Source organism: Bombina bombina, chromosome 7 (genome assembly GCF_027579735.1).
Source record: "Bombina bombina isolate aBomBom1 chromosome 7, aBomBom1.pri, whole genome shotgun sequence".
Lineage (NCBI taxonomy): Eukaryota > Metazoa > Chordata > Amphibia > Anura > Bombinatoridae > Bombina > Bombina bombina.
In genome coordinates this window covers 97050129-97067916 of record NC_069505.1, presented here as the reverse complement: position 1 = coordinate 97067916, position 17788 = coordinate 97050129, and the positions used below count along the sequence as shown (strand labels likewise).

Sequence of the window (17788 nt, the reverse complement as noted above, 5' to 3'; positions counted from 1 at the left end):
CTGGTTTGTTGGCTTATTGTCGATCCGGTTTGGGCATTAAGGGGTTAATCGTTTTTATTGCTAGTGGTGCAATCTTACTAATGCTTTAGGTACATACTGTAAAAATTTCGAAAAATTTGCTGCATTTTTCACTGTTTTGCAAAATTGTGTGCCTTTTTTATCTCTTAAAGGCCCAGTAATGTTTTTTTCAAAGTGTGTTTTTACTTGATTAAAGTGATTTCTAAGCCTGTTTGTCTTGCTACTAGTCTGTTAAACATGTCTGACACCAAGGAAAATCCTTGTTCAATGTGTTTAGAAGCCATGGTGGAACCCCCCTCTCAGAATGTGTCCCACTTGTACTGATATGTCTATACACTTTAAAGAACATATTGTTGCACTTAAAAATGTGGCCCAAGATGATTCTCAGACAGAGAAGGTAATGAGGTTAGCCCGTTAACCTCTCCCCAAGTGTCACAACCAGTTACGCCCGCTCAAGCGACGCCTAGCACCTCTAGTGCGTCTAACTCTTTTACCTTGCAAGACTTGGCGGCAGTTATGGATAATACCCTCTCAGTGTTTTTATCTAAACTGCCCGTGTTACCTGCAAAGAGTGATAGCTCTGTTTTAAGAACAGATTCTGAGCATTCTGAAGCTTTAGTAGCTGTATCCGATATACACTCACAACGCTCTGAAATGGGGGCGAGGGATGTGCTGTCTGAGGGAGAAATTTCCGATTCGGGAAAGGTTGCTCCTCAGACAGACTCAGATACGTTGGCATTTAAACTAGAACACCTCTGCTTATTGCTCAGGGAGGTATTAGTTACTCTGGATGACTGCGACCCTATTGTGGTTCCAGAGAAATTGTGTACAATGGACAAGTACCTAGAAGTTCCTGTTTACACTGATGTGTTCCCGGTCCCTAAGAGGATTGCGGATATCGTTACTAGGGAGTGGGATAAACCAGGTATTCCCTTCGTTCCCCCTCCTGTTTTTAAGAAAATGTTCCCCATATCTAACCCCATGCGGGACTCGTGGCAGATGGTCCCTAAGGTGGAGGGGGCTGTTTCTTCACTTGCTAAACGCACAACTATACCAATCGAAGACAGTTATGCTTTTAAAGACCCTATGGATAAAAAATTAGAGGGTTTACTTAAGAAAATTTTTGTTCAACAAGGTTTTCTTCTCCAACCTATTGCGTGCATTGTCCCTGTAACCACTGCAGCTGCTTTCTGGTTCGAGGCGCTGGAAGATGCGCTCCAGACGGACACCTCATATGAGGACATTATGGACAGAATTAAGGCTCTTAAGTTGGCTAATTCTTTTATCACAGATGCCACTTTCCAACTAGCTAAGTTAGCGGCAAAAAATTCAGGTTTCGCCATTTTAGCGCGCAGGGCGCTATGGCTAAAGTCCTGGTCGGCCGATGTGTCGTCAAAATCCAAACTATTGAACATCCCTTTCAAAGGAAAGACCCTCTTCAGGCCTGAATTGAAAGAGATTATTTCAGAAATCACTGGGGGAAAACAGAATTTATGTTTACCTGATAAATTTCTTTCTCCAACGGTGTGTCCGGTCCACGGCGTCATCCTTACTTGTGGGATATTCTCCTCCCCAACAGGAAATGGCAAAGAGCCCAGCAAAGCTGGTCACATGATCCCTCCTAGGCTCCGCCTACCCCAGTCATTCGACCGACGTAAAGGAGGAATATTTGCATAGGAGAAATCATATGATACCGTGGTGACTGTAGTTAAAGAAAATAAATTATCAGACCTGATTAAAAAACCAGGGCGGGCCGTGGACCGGACACACCGTTGGAGAAAGAAATTTATCAGGTAAACATAAATTCTGTTTTCTCCAACATAGGTGTGTCTGGTCCACGGCGTCATCCTTACTTGTGGGAACCAATACCAAAGCTTTAGGACACGGATGAAGGGAGGGAGCAAATCAGGTCACCTAGATGGAAGGCACCACGGCTTGCAAAACCTTTCTCCCAAAAATAGCCTCAGAAGAAGCAAAAGTATCAAATTTGTAAAATTTAGTAAAAGTGTGCAGTGAAGACCAAGTCGCTGCCTTACATATCTGATCAACAGAAGCCTCGTTCTTGAAGGCCCATGTGGAAGCCACAGCCCTAGTGGAATGAGCTGTGATTCTTTCAGGAGGCTGCCGTCCGGCAGTCTCGTAAGCCAATCTGATGATGCTTTTAATCCAAAAAGAGAGAGAGGTAGAAGTTGCTTTTTGACCTCTCCTTTTACCAGAATAAACAATAAACAAAACTTTCCAAGATAATAACTTAATATCAACGGAATGTAAGGGTTCAAACGGAACCCCCTGAAGAACTGAAAGAACTAAATTGAGACTCCAAGGAGGAGTCAAAGGTTTGTAAACAGGCTTGATTCTAACCAGAGCCTGAACAAAGGCTTGAACATCTGGCACAGCTGCCAGCTTTTTGTGAAGTAACACAGACAAGGCAGAAATCTGTCCCTTCAAAGAACTTGCAGATAATCCTTTCTCCAAACCTTCTTGAAGAAAGGATAGAATCTTAGGAATTTTAACCTTGTCCCAAGGGAATCCTTTAGATTCACACCAACAGATATATTTTTTCCATATTTTGTGGTAGATTTTTCTAGTTACAGGCTTTCTGGCCTGAACAAGAGTATCAATGACAGAATCTGAGAACCCTCGCTTTGATAAGATCAAGCGTTCAATCTCCAAGCAGTCAGTTGGAGTGAGACCAGATTCGGATGTTCGAACGGACCTTGAACAAGAAGGTCTCGTCTCAAAGGTAGCTTCCATGGTGGAGCCGATGACATATTCACCAGGTCTGCATACCAAGTCCTGCGTGGCCACGCAGGAGCTATCAAGATCACCGATGCCCTCTCCTGATTGATCCTGGCTACCAGCCTGGGGATGAGGGGAAACGGCGGGAATACATAAGCTAGTTTGAAGGTCCAAGGTGCTACTAGTGCATCTACTAGAGTCGCCTTGGGATCCCTGGATCTGGACCCGTAGCAAGGAACCTTGAAGTTCTGACGAGAGGCCATCAGATCCATGTCTGGAATGCCCCACAATTGAGTAATTTGGGCAAAGATTTCTGGATGGAGTTCCCACTCCCCCGGATGAAATGTCTGACGACTCAGAAAATCCGCTTCCCAATTTTCCACTCCTGGGATGTGGATTGCAGACAAGTGGCAGGAGTGAGTCTCCGCCCATTGAATGATTTTGGTCACTTCTTCCATCGCCAGGGAACTCCTTGTTCCCCCCTGATGGTTGATGTACGCAACAGTCGTCATGTTGTCTGATTGAAACCGTATGAACTTGGCCTTTGCTAGCTGAGGCCAAGCCTTGAGAGCATTGAATATCGCTCTCAGTTCCAGAATATTTATCGGGAGAAGAGATTCTTCCCGAGACCAAAGACCCTGAGCTTTCAGGGGTCCCCAGACCGCGCCCCAGCCCACCAGACTGGCGTCGGTCGTGACAATGACCCACTCTGGTCTGCGGAAGCTCATCCCCTGTGACAGGTTGTCCAGGGACAGCCACCAACGGAGTGAATCTCTGGTCCTCTGATCTACTTGTATCGTCGGAGACAAGTCTGTATAGTCCCCATTCCACTGACTGAGCATGCACAGTTGTAATGGTCTTAGATGAATTCGCGCAAAAGGAACTATGTCCATTGCCGCTACCATCAAACCTATTACTTCCATGCACTGCGCTATGGAAGGAAGAGGAACAGAATGAAGTATTTGACAAGAGTTTAGAAGTTTTGATTTTCTGGCCTCTGTCAGAAAAATCCTCATTTCTAAGGAGTCTATTATTGTTCCCAAGAAGGGAACCCTTGTTGACGGAGATAGCGAACTTTTTTCCACGTTCACTTTCCACCCGTGAGATCTGAGAAAGGCCAGGACAATGTCCGTGTGAGCCTTTGCTTGTGGAAGGGACGACGCTTGAATCAGAATGTCGTCCAAGTAAGGTACTACTGCAATGCCCCTTGGTCTTAGCACCGCTAGAAGGGACCCTAGTACCTTTGTGAAAATTCTTGGAGCAGTGGCTAATCCGAACGGAAGTGCCACAAACTGGTAATGCTTGTCCAGGAATGCGAACCTTAGGAACCGATGATGTTCCTTGTGGATAGGAATATGTAGATACGCATCCTTTAAATCCACCGTGGTCATGAATTGACCTTCCTGGATGGAAGGGAGAATTGTTCGAATGGTTTCCATTTTGAACGATGGAACCTTGAGAAACTTGTTTAGGATCTTGAGATCTAAGATTGGTCTGAATGTTCCCTCTTTTTTGGGAACTACGAACAGATTGGAGTAGAACCCCATCCTTTGTTCTCCTAATGGAACAGGATGAATCACTCCCATTTTTAACAGGTCTTCTACACAATGTAAGAATGCCTGTTTTTTTATGTGGTCTGAAGACAATTGAGACCTGTGGAACCTCCCCCTTGGGGGAAGCCCCTTGAATTCCAGAAGATAACCTTGGGAGACTATTTCTAGTGCCCAAGGATCCAGAACATCTCTTGCCCAAGCCTGAGCGAAGAGAGAGAGTCTGCCCCCCACCAGATCCGGTCCCGGATCGGGGGCCAACATCTCATGCTGTCTTGGTAGCAGTGGCAGGTTTCTTGGCCTGCTTTCCTTTGTTCCAGCCTTGCATTGGCCTCCAGGCTGGCTTGGCTTGAGAAGTATTACCCTCTTGCTTAGAGGACGTAGCACTTGGGGCTGGTCCGTTTCTGCGAAAGGGACGAAAATTAGGTTTATTTTTGGCTTTGAAAGACCTATCCTGAGGAAGGGCGTGGCCCTTGCCCCCAGTGATATCAGAGATAATCTCTTTCAAGTCAGGGCCAGACAGCGTTTTCCCCTTGAAAGGAATGTTAAGCAATTTGTTCTTGGAAGACGCATCCGCTGACCAAGATTTTAGCCAAAGCGCTCTGCGCGCCACGATAGCAAAACCAGAATTTTTCGCCGCTAACCTAGCCAATTGCAAAGTGGCGTCTAGGGTGAAAGAATTAGCCAATTTGAGAGCATGAATTCTGTCCATAATCTCCTCATAAGAAGAAGAATTATTATTGAGCGCCTTTTCTAGTTCATCGAACCAGAAACATGCTGCTGTAGTGACAGGAACAATGCATGAAATTGGTTGTAGAAGGTAACCTTGCTGAACAAACATCTTTTTAAGCAAACCTTCTAATTTTTTATCCATAGGATCTTTGAAAGCACAACTATCTTCTATGGGTATAGTGGTGCGTTTGTTTAGAGTAGAAACCGCCCCCTCGACCTTGGGGACTGTCTGCCATAAGTCCTTTCTGGGGTCGACCATAGGAAACAATTTTTTAAATATGGGGGGAGGGACGAAAGGTATACCGGGCCTTTCCCATTCTTTATTTACAATGTCCGCCACCCGCTTGGGTATAGGAAAAGCTTCGGGGGGCCCCGGGACCTCTAGGAACTTGTCCATTTTACATAATTTCTCTGGAATGACCAAATTCTCACAATCATCCAGAGTAGATAACACCTCCTTAAGCAGAGCGCGGAGATGTTCCAATTTAAATTTAAATGTAATCACATCAGGTTCAGCTTGTTGAGAAATTTTCCCTGAATCTGAAATTTCTCCCTCAGACAAAACCTCCCTGGCCCCCTCAGACTGGTGTAGGGGCACTTCAGAACCAATATCATCAGCGTCCTCATGCTCTTCAGTATTTTCTAAAACAGAGCAGTCGCGCTTTCGCTGATAAGTGGGCATTTTGGCTAAAATGTTTTTGATAGAATTATCCATTACAGCCGTTAATTGTTGCATAGTAAGGAGTATTGGCGCACTAGATGTACTAGGGGCCTCCTGAGTGGGCAAGACTGGTGTAGACAAAGGAGGGGATGATGCAGTACCATGCTTACTCCCCTCACTTGAGGAATCATCTTGGGCATCATTTTCTCTAAATTTTGTGTCACATAAATCACATCTATTTAAATGAGAAGGAACCTTGGCTTCCCCACATAAAGAACACAGTCTATCTGGTAGTTCAGACATGTTAAACAGGCATAAACTTGATAACAAAGTACAAAAAAACGTTTTAAAATAAAACCGTTACTGTCACTTTAAATTTTAAACTGAACACACTTTATTACTGCAAATGTGAAAAAGTATGAAGGAATTGTTCAAAATTCACCAAAATTTCACCACAGTGTCTTAAAGCCTTAAGAGTATTGCACACCAAATTTGGAAACTTTAACCCTTAAAATAACGGAACCGGAGCCGTTTTTATATTTAACCCCTTTACAGTCCCTGGTATCTGCTTTGCTGAGACCCAACCAAGCCCAAAGGGGAATACGATACCAAATGACGCCTTCAGAAAGTCTTTTCTATGTATCAGAGCTCCTCACACATGCATCTGCATGTCATGCTTCCCAAAAACAAGTGCGCAATAGAGGCGCGAAAATGAGACTCTGCCTATGATTAGGGAAAGCCCCTAGAGAATAAGGTGTCCAATACAGTGCCTGCCGGTTATTTTACATAGTTCCCAAGATTAAAATAATTCCTCAAGGCTATGGGGTATAAAATATGCTTATATATAAATCGTTTTAGCCCAGAAAATGTCTACAGTCTTAAAAGCCCTTTTTTTCTTTATGTAATAAAAATGGCTTACCGGATCCCATAGGGAAAATGACAGCTTCCAGCATTACATCGTCTTGTTAGAAATGTGTCATACCTCAAGCAGCAAAAGTCTGCTCACTGTTTCCCCCAACTGAAGTTAATTCCTCTCAACAGTCCTGTGTGGAAACAGCCATCGATTTTAGTAACGGTTGCTAAAATCATTTTCCTCTTACAAACAGAAATCTTCATCTCTTTTCTGTTTCAGAGTAAATAGTACATACCAGCACTATTTTAAAATAACAAACTCTTGATTGAATAATAAAAACTACAGTTAAACACTAAAAAACTCTAAGCCATCTCCGTGGAGATGTTGCCTGTACAACGGCAAAGAGAATGACTGGGGTAGGCGGAGCCTAGGAGGGATCATGTGACCAGCTTTGCTGGGCTCTTTGCCATTTCCTGTTGGGGAGGAGAATATCCCACAAGTAAGGATGACGCCGTGGACCGGACACACCTATGTTGGAGAAAAGGCCATGCTCTCCCAAGAAAGAAGGAACTTTCAGACCAATCCTGGATCTCAAAATTCTAAACAAATTCCTCAGAGTCCCATCATTCAAGATGGAGACCATTCGGACGATCTTACCAATGATCCAGGAGGGTCAATATATGACTACCGTTGATCTAAAGGATGCGTATCTACACATTCCTATCCACAAAGATCATCACCAGTTTCTCAGGTTCGCCTTTCTGGACAAGCATTATCAGTTTGTGGCTCTTCCTTTCGGGTTGGCCACTGCTCCCCGAATTTTCACAAAGGTGCTAGGGTCCCTCCTGGCGGTTCTAATGCCGCGGGGCATAGCAGTGGCGCCTTATTTAGATGACATCTTAATTCAGGCGCCTTTCTGAGGTCTTACGGGTGGAAGGTGAACATCAAAAAGAGTTCTCTCTCCCCCCTCACAAGAGTTTCCTTTCTAGGAACCCTAATAGACTCGGTGGAAATGAAAATATTTCTGACGGAGGTCAGAAAGTTAAAACTCTTCACTACTTGCCGAGCTCTTCATTCCATTCCTCGGCCATCTGTAGCTCAGTGCATGGAGACATTTTCCCACCATAGCTTGCTCTCCTATTCTGTGAGTTGAATCCCCTGCTTCTAAAGGTATAAGAATACAACATACTTTTTATCTTCAGGAACAATCAGTTGGGAGTGTATTTGTTTTTGGTGCTGAAATAGCACAATTTGTTACACTGAGGTCTTGGGTACCTATTGACATTGCACACACACTTTATAGCGTTTTTTTCACCCATATCCATCACTTTGGAATTTTTGTACAAATACAGTTGATTATTTTTATTTTTTACTTTTTCACATTATTTTTGGATTACAACTTGGGACACTATTTTTGGACACATATTGAAGATTTGATGTCTGAGTTTTGATTTCATCACAAATTTATCGGGCACACAGATCGATTTCACTGGACCTCACTTTATGGACATTATTTTTAACCTCTGATCACAGCAGATTTTCACTTAAGTTTAAAGGTTAATATTTGAGGATTTTTTCCAATTTCTCCAATTACATGTCTCTTGCTTAGACTTATCTACTTTATTATTTTATTGTACCAATTTTATTTCATTATATTTTATTGTATAAATTGTAATATTCTCTGACACTGTAATTAGTCTTGGATCCATGGACTAGAAGTTTTCATTGTCTTTATTGTTGTTATTGTTTTTTATATAGCAATAAATCTTGCGAATTTTATACTCTGATTTTACCACACCTAGCCTCCGTGAGTTGGCGCCTGGTTATTATTCCATTCTTCGTTCCATGCAGATAAGGTAGTTTTACGTACCAAACCCGGCTTTCTTCCTAAGGTTCTGTCTAATAAGAATATTAACCAGGAAATTGTTGTTCCTTCTCTGTGTCCTAATCCTTCGTCGAAGAAGGAACGTCTGTTACACAATCTTGATGTGGTTCGTGCTTTAAAGTTCTATTTACAAGCAACTAAGGATTTCAGACAAACAACTTCTTTGTTTGTTATCTATTCTGGTAAGAGGAGAGGTCAGAAGGCGACCGCTACCTCTCTTTCCTTTTGGCTGAAAAGCATCATCCGTTTGGCCTATGAGACTGCTGGCCAGCAGCCTCCTGAAACAATTACTGCTCAATCTACCAGAGCAGTGGCTTCCACATGGGCTTTTAAAAATGAGGCTTCTGTTGAACAGATTTGTAAGGCAGCGACTTGGTCTTCGCTGCATACTTTTGACAAATTTTACAAATTCGATACTTTTGCTTCTTTGGAGGCTATTTTTGGGAGAAAGGTTTTACAAGCAGTGGTGCCTTCCGTTTAAGGTACCTGTCTTGTTCCCTCCCTTCATCCGTGTCCTAAAGCTTTGGTATTGGTATCCTACAAGTAAAGGATGAATCCGTGGACTGGATACACCTTACAAGAGAAAACAGAATTTATGCTTACCTGATAAATTTATTTCTCTTGTGGTGCATCCAGTCCGCGGCCCGTCCTGTCATTTTAAGACAGGTGGTTTTTATTTTTAAACTACAGTCACCACTGCACCCTATGGTTTCTCCTTTTTCTTCCTAACCTTCGGTCGAATGACTGGGGGGTGGAGCTAGAGGGGGAGCGATATGGACAGCTCTGCTGTGTGCTCTCTTTGCCACTTCCTGTTGGGAAGGAGAATATCCCAAAAGTAAAGGATGAATCCGTGGACTTGATACACCACAAGAGAAATAAATTTATCAGGTAAGCATAAATTCTGTTTTCTGGCAAGAGTAGAACGTGACAGGAAATTGGGGAAAATTAACAATGCATATTTTTTGCAATGCTTAATTAAACATGTTTAATTTGGGGTTTATCGTTTCTTCATATCATTTTTATTCTATATTGATTACTTAACATACTCTTACACTGTACAGAACAATTTGAAATTGATGCATTGATGTTCCCCCCAAAAAATGCTTTTGCAGGTTGGCCCCAAAGAGGCAAGGAACTAATAACAGAGGCTTCCTATTACACCATCTGAGAACATGAGATACATAGCTGCTTATAATTATCAAAACCAATAACAATTTTACACATCTTTGGCCTCAGCTGACTGAGAAGAAGCCAATCAACACATTTTTAGATTTCCCCCCCCCAACAGTTATTTAACATATTATTGCAGAATGTGATAATGAATCTGGTTACACATTTCTTTTTACTTTTGTTTTGCAATGTTACAATAATTTCTTCATTCTGTAACTATAAATAGCTAGTTTCATCCACTGAAAGATATTTTTATGCCAAAAATATGTATGCGTGTGTATAGTTTTCATAGGTAAATTAGGTAAATCAAAAGTCAAAGGCTTTATTTCCAGTTAAAGTGAGTGATAGCAAAAATGTAAAAAAAAAAATCCCGGGTACTTGGTAGACTCGAGTCATTAAAGAGAAGGTAAACTTTCATGAATTAGTGCCCGATTTTTAAAAATACTATTAAAAGGAGGGGCACTTTCATTGCAGCGGTTTTGTTAAAATACTTACCTTTTTCTTCTTCTAAGCCGGACCAGTGATCCCCGCCCGCAGCTCCTCTGTACGTACGTCAGCATTGACGAATCCGACTTCCTCCAATCATGGCCTGCAGGCTCGCCAGAAACAGCAGTTATGAAGCAGCGGTCACAAAGACCGCTGCTCCATAACCTGTCCGCCTGCTCTGAGCAGGCGGACAGACATCACCGGAAATCAACCCGATCGAGTACGATCGGGTTGATTGACACCCCCCTGCTGGCGGCCTATTGGCCACGAGTCTGCAGGGGGCGGCATTGCACCAGCAGCTCTTGTGAGCTGCTGGTGCAATGCTGAATACGGCGAGCGTATTGCTCGCCGTATTCAGCGAGGTCTGTCGGTCCTGATCCGCACTGTCAGATCAGGTCCGACAGACCTTGATAAATATGGGCCATAATGTTAAATACTATGATAAGGCTACGCTTTCCTTTGAATGCATGGTTATATCCAACATTTATTTGCTTATTAACGTTCCTTTAAATCTAAATGGACAAAATGGTTGTCAAAATGTAATACCCGTGTTCCGCAGTCCAGAAGGCTGAGGGTCGTGTTCATGACTTGAAGCAGCATTTCCTGGGCCCAGATTTTGCCCTTAGACTCCAACTGGAAGAGCCGTGCGATAGCGTCATTTACTGTTCCAATCGCGTCATTCTTATCCATCATAAATGTGGCCAAATGCTAGAAAACAAGACAGAAGGTAACACAAGATTAGCTAAAGAAATTTTTCTAGTGCCGATTAGAATCATTTAGATAATTCACACATTCCTTAGCATTATGGTACATAGGTCTATTATAGAAAGGATAGAAATTAATTTGCATAGGTCTAACAGAAGTTAAAGCAAACCAGTGTAAGTTATGAGTATATTCCAGTAAGGTTGCCACCTCAGCCATGTTTTCCTGGGCACTTATGAGTTACACATGCTGCAGGGTGTGCAGGGAGGAACATGAATAGTGCTGTCCAGGATCACTATTCGTATGCTGTCCCGGTGTGCAATTCATGTTCCCCTCTGCACACCCTGCAGCATGTGTAAGTCATAAGTGTCCAGGAACACATGGTCAAGGTGGAAACCCTAATTCCAGTCCATCAGAATCCCTGTGTAAATGCATTAGTGGAACAATAACACCCCTTATGCCTTGCATAGTAGTAGTTCACTCCATCAGATTGCAAGTTAATGCAGATTTTTTGAAGGGATATATATATATATTAAATCTGCCTTTACCTCTTGAAACCCTACCCATGGTTGTAGATTAGATGGACAACTTCCCAACACATGGGCCGAAGAAGCAATATTTTAGAAGCTTTAAAGGGACATGAACCCCAAAAATGTTATTTCATGATTCAGACAGAGCATACAATTTTAAACAACTTTACAATTAACTTCTACTAGTCCTAAAGCCTGTGTACACGGGCCATTTTTGCAGTACAGCGGTTCCACCCCTTGCTCTCTCTCTATCCCCCTTCTATTTTGCTCTCTCTGCCCCCTCTCTTCTGCTCTCTCTCTCCCCCTCTCTCTATTTTGCTCTCTCCCCCCTCTCTCTTTTGCTCTCTCTCCCCTCTCTTTTGCGCTCTCTTCCCTCTCTTTTGCTCTCTCCCCCTCTCTTTTGCTCTCTCTCTCCCCCCCTCTCTTTTGCTCTCTCTCTCCCCCTCTCTTTTGCTCTATCTATCCCCCCTCTTTTGATCTCTCTCTCTCCCCTTTCTTTTGCTCTATTTCCCTTCTCTCTTTCACTGTCTCTCTCCCCCTCCTCTTTTGCTCTCTCTCTCCCCCTCTCTTTTGCTCTCTTTCTTTCCCCCCTCTTTTGCACGCGCTCTCTCTCTTCCCTCAGCGCTCTCTCCCTCTCTTTTGCTCGCTCTATCCCCCCTCTTTTGCTCTCTCTCTATCCCCTTTCTTTTGTTCTATTTCCCCCCTCTCTTTTGCTGTCTCTCTCTCCCTCTCTTTTGCTCTCTCTCTTCCCCCCCTCTTTTGTGCGCTCTCTCTCCCCTCTTTAGCGCTCTTCCCCTCTTTTGCTCTCTCTCCCCTTTCTATTGTTCTATTTCCCCTCTCTCTTTTGCTGTCTCTTTCTCCCTCTCTTTTGCTCTCTCTCCCTCCACTCTTCCCCCCTCTTTCCTCTCTCTCCCCTCTCTTTTGCTCTCTCTCCCTCCACTCTTCCCCCCTCTTTCCTCTCTCTCCCCTCTCTTTTGTTCTCTCTCCCCCCCACTCTCTCTCCCTTCTCTTTTGTTCTCTCTCCCCCCACTCTTCCCCCCCTCTCTTTTGCTCTATCTCCCCTCTTTTGCTCTCCCTCCCCCTCTCTTTTGCTGTCTCTCTCCCTCTCTTTTGCTCTCTCTATCCCCCCTGTTTTGCTCTCTCTATCCCCCCATCTTTTGCTCTCTCTCTATCCCCCCCTCTTTTGAGCTCTCTCTTTCACGTGTGCACGGCCCCGCCCATGTCACACTCGGCCCCGTCTGTGTCATGCCCGGCCCCATCCCGCCTGCGTCATGCCCAGCCCCACCCCTTGTTACGCTCAGTCTGCCCCAGTTGCCAGGAGGTGAGTCTGTTGATGAAGGCCAGGTGTGTTTGTCCTCACGTAGTCTCTACTGTGCATGACAGCTTTGGACAAACACACTTGGCCTTTTATATTATAGGATTATCTAATGTCCTTTGTCCTCTTGGTATAATTTGTTGAAAATAATACCTAGGTAGGCTGAGGAGCTGGGAGCTAGCTGCTGATTGGTGGCTGCACATATATGCCTCTTGCCATTGGCTTACCAATGTGTTCAGGTAGCTCCCAGTAATGCATTGCTGCTCTTTCAATAAACATTAACAAGAAAATGAAGTAAAATTGATCAAATTAAATTGAAAATTTGTTTAAAAAAAGTGTATGCCATATTTTGTCCTTTGATGTTGAAGCGAGAGGGTAGTATAGGAAACAAAAATGATTCAGCAGTATAAAACGGATAACGAAGGCCATATCTGATAACTATTTAACTTGGCTAAGCTGTGAGCTAGATCATGTTAATATTATTACTGTGTTACTAATTGTTAATTTAGTCTGTATTAACAATGTAGTTAAGTTTTGATTTAAACTATGTTTATGTTTAATATGTGCCTTGCATGGCGTAAATAATTTGTCTGCTCTGACTAAATCATGATTGTCTTATTATGACTTTACTGTCCCTTTAAGTTTGTTTTTTTGCTGGGATTACCAAAACTAGTGCAGAGGGCCACATGTGGCCCTGGGGCCATTAGTTGGTCATCCATGCTTTAGAGGTAAAACACGAGGACAGTAAACAGGTATTATAATTTTTTCTCCACACTAATATTTCTATAGTTGCACTGTTTTTATGTTTTATTCTCCCAAACTTAAAGTATCCCAGCTAGTAAGGGGTTAATCTCCAATATATTGAATAAATTAATTAGGTGTCAATGCCCTGAAAATTTAAAACACCACAATTACGTAACTTCTAATTCCAAAGTGTAAAGTAAAAGTTCCTTCCTTGTGCCACAACAGCAAATAACCGATAATGAACAGCAAATAACTCATTAGGCTTATTATAGTATTGCCAGAGCGAGTTTGGACGCTTGCCTTGGAATTACAACATTAGATGACTTTATAATCTTTTATTTCAGTCCCTATTAAAGGGACATTCTAAAGCAAAAAAATAACATGATTGTTAGAGCATTTCATTTTAACACTAGTGTCCCTTGCAAACGTAAACACATATAGTTAAAGGCCCTAATTGGAGCTGCAGCATAAAAGACATAGATAAAGGGCCAGTAAGGAGCAGCATATTAATATAACTGCCAATCACCTCTCGTTTCCTGCTCAGGAGCTGAATTGTGTTGCAGCTTTAAAGGGACATGAAACATATTTATAAACAACTTTCCAATTTACTTCTCTTCTCAATTTTGCTTCATTTTCTTTGTATCCTCTTTTGAAGGGGCAGCAGTGCACTTCTGGGAGCTAGCTGAACACATTGTTAAGTCAATTACAAGAGGCATATATGTTCAGACACCAATCAGCAGGTAGCTTCCAGCTCCTGAGCCTACCTAGGTATCCTTTTCAACAAAGAATACCAAGAGAACAAAGAAAATTAGATAATCGAAGTAAAGTGGAAAGTTGTTTAAAATTGTACGTTCTATCTAAATCATGAAAAACAAATTTTGGGTTTCATGTCCCTTTAAGCAAAGCTTTAGTTATTAGTTTAAGCCTTTTGTATTAGGCTAAACTCATTGGTTGCAAGGGACAGCATTATACAGCAAAGTACATCTTGTTATTTGCCATTAGAATGCTCCTTTAAACTCATGTTATCCTTTGTTGCCTTTAACTGCGTGCATTTTATTTTTATTTATTCTTTTTAAAACCATGCATGAGAGGTTTGTCAGTGTTCACCAATAGAGTGTCAGGAGTTGTCCTTATCAGCCATTAAATCTATTTAATCAGCTAAGGCATAACTTTTTTTTCTTAAAGCTAATATTATTAACAGGTTTCAATAGTTTATATGCATGATAGAATTGTTGGAGGTATAATGTACAATTTTTACATTTAAATTACTGGAAAAGCAGGCAAATAAATAATGAATGCAAATTACAATTTTATTATTATGGGGAATATATATGAATGTAAAGGGACGGTCTACTTGATTGTTTTATTCTTTTAAAAGATAGATAACACCTTTACTACACATTTTCCAGCTTTGCATAACCAACATTATAGTAATATAATGTATAACCTCTAACTGCCTGTTTCTAAGTCCCTGCAGGTCGCCCCTTATCTCAGTGCCTTTTATTAGCTTTTTAAATCTTGCACAACAGCCAGATAGTGCTAGTTAATGTGTGCCATATAAATAAAATTGTACTCACTCCTGTGAAGAATGATAATCAGGAACCAGCACTGATTGGCTAAAATGAAAGATTGTAAAAAGAACTGAGATAATGGACAGCCTGCAGAGGCTTAGATACAAGGTAATCACAGAGGTAAAAAGTATATTAATATAACTGTGTTGGTTATGCAAAACTGGGCAATGGGTAATAAAGGGATTATCTATCTTTTAAAACAATAACAAATATTAAGTAGACTGTCCCTTTATTTAATGTTTCTTTAATTAAAGGGACAGTCTACAATAGAATGTATATTGTTTTAAAAGATAGATAATCCCTTTATTACCCATTCCCCAGTTTTGCACAACCAACACAGTTATATTAGTATACTTTTTACCTCTGTGATTACCTTGTATGTAAACATCTTCTGACAGCCCCCTGATCACATGACTATTATTTATTATCTATTGACTTACATTTAGTTCCGTGTTTTGCTAAATGTTAAATAACTCCTTGGGCGTTAACACAATGTTATGAACTACCAGTCTACTGTTGTGAAAAGCAAATAAAAAAGCATGTGATAAGAGGTGGGTTGCCACCTCAGCCATGTTTTCCTGGACACTTATGAGTTACACATGCTGCAGGGTGTGCAGGGAGGAAGATGTATTGGGTTTCTGGACAGCACTATTCATATTCCTCCCTGCACACCCTGCATCATGTGTAACTTATAAGTTTTCTGTATTTTAAGGGACGGATGGCAACCCTATAAGAGGCTGTCTATAGTGGCTTAGAAGCAGGCAGAAATTTAGAGGGTTAAATGTTATAAAGTGAATTAATATAACAATGTTGGTTGCGCAAAGGTGGGGAATGGGTAGTAAAGGCGTAATCTATCTTTTTAAACAATAACAATTTTAGTGTAGACTGTCCCTTTAAAACAGAGGCCCGTATTCCAAGCAGACACATTTATGTGTATCATACACTAAGGCCCAGGTTACAAGTGAAAACCGTATATGATTCATTTTAAATTGCCCGTGTATTATACATTTGGGTCAGTTTTCAGGTTTCTAGAGAAGTGGACTTAAAGGGATATAACAGTGTGTGGTGTAAATAGTATGTTAGGGCCACAGTTTTAACTTTTAATTAGCAGGCATTTAAAAAGTCTACTTTGGATAGGAGGTTATGCAAGCTCTGATTGGTTGATATTGCACTGTGCACTCTCTTGTCTGCAGCTGGGATTGTAGAGTTGTCAGTCTACTGCTAAAAAAGGCTAAAGTAAACTTTTTAAAGCACACATTGTATATCAGAGTGCCTTGCAATACTAATATGCCAGGACTGTACATGTCCCTTTAACTGCAATCACATATTGCATTAGTAAAAGAAAATTACAAAAATAGAGGAAATATTAATATAAAATGTCTTATTAATATATTCCTATAATTACTCATGGCAACTATTGCATAAATGGAAAATACTTGACATGCATCAACAAGCTTGAGCAAAGCGTTTAGCAAATATAATATAGAGCAGATGATGCAGGGTTCAGAACAGTCACGTTTAGTGACGTAGGAAACTATGTATGCACAGCTAGGGCAGGTATACACGACTGTACAGATCATGTAGGACAACCAGTTGCTGGTAGGCTGCGTGTAATTGCACAGATGATTTGTGCTTTAGTGAAGCTGATGTGTATTGTAGGGAAAGCTAGGCTGCTTTTATTTATTAACTTGTGCAGCAATCTCAACAACTGTATTCCTTGCTTCTTCCAAAACAAAACTATCCTTAAAGCCTTTGGACTATGGAGCATTATTATAAGGAGTGGCTTGTTAGTTCTGTGCAGTCACCCAAGTGAGATATTAAGCAACACTACCTATCTGATAGTATCACTATACCCATACACCTACCTGAGTGTGGCACTAAGTTTCCCTACATATTGTGTCTCCTGCACACCTACCTGACTCCAGCTGTTTTACTACCATAGTAAAACACATAGAGCCAGGTAGGTGTGCGGGGAAAATAGTATCACTGTCAGCTTGGAAATATAGTGATACAGGTAAGTGAACATTGGACAACGTAGTACAAGCTGACAGTGATACTGTTTTCCCGGCACACCTATCTAACAATGATACTATGTTTTCTGCACATTTTCCTCACAGTGATACAATTTTCCAAGTACACCTACCTTCCTGTGACACCATTCCCCCTACACACCTTCCTGACTCTGATACTATTTGTTCATGCACACCTACCTTACAGTGACACCGCAACCTACCTGACTATAAAACTGCACTCTATCTTAAAGGAACATTAAACCCAACATGTTTCTTTCATGATTCAGATAGAGAATACAATTGTAAACTACATTCCAATTAACTTTTATTATCTAATTTGCTTCATTCTTTAGATATCATTTGTTGAAGAAATAGCAAATGCACATGAGTGAGCCAATCACATGACAAATCAATGTGCAGCCACCAATCAGCAGCTACTGAGCCTATGTAGATATGCTTTTCAACAAAGGATATCAAATTAAGCAAATTAGATAATAGAAGTAAATTAGAAAGTTGTTTAAAATTGCATGCTCTTTCTAAATCATGAAAGTAAAAAATTGTGTTTCATGTCCTTTAAAATCACCACTTTTTTCACATGCATGCGTTTTTCTTTTATGGTAATAAGATTTTTTTTTTTTTTTAAGTATTTTAACACAATCTGGCCATCTTTTAGTTAAAACAACAAAAGTAAAAGTCCTTTTGTAAAAAAATAACAAAAGCAATGTACAGGTGATAGTTACCTTTAATAAGTAAACTAATAGTGGTTACAATTGCAAGTTTTCAGGACACTGAGGTCCCATTGTCAGCCATTCTGATGCAC

The 17788-nt window shown here is 41.3% G+C and overlaps 1 protein-coding gene across 1 annotated transcript in view; it reads right to left on the bottom strand.

The window, feature by feature from the left end:
- EPS8L2 (EPS8 like 2) overlaps window positions 1–17788 on the bottom strand; it is a 261969-nt gene that overhangs the window by 50765 nt on the left and 193416 nt on the right. Inside the window, exon 5 of the mRNA XM_053720198.1 lies at window positions 10641–10802. Coding sequence (XP_053576173.1) covers window positions 10641–10802 — 162 coding nt within the window. The remainder of the gene's footprint in view (window positions 1–10640; window positions 10803–17788) is intronic.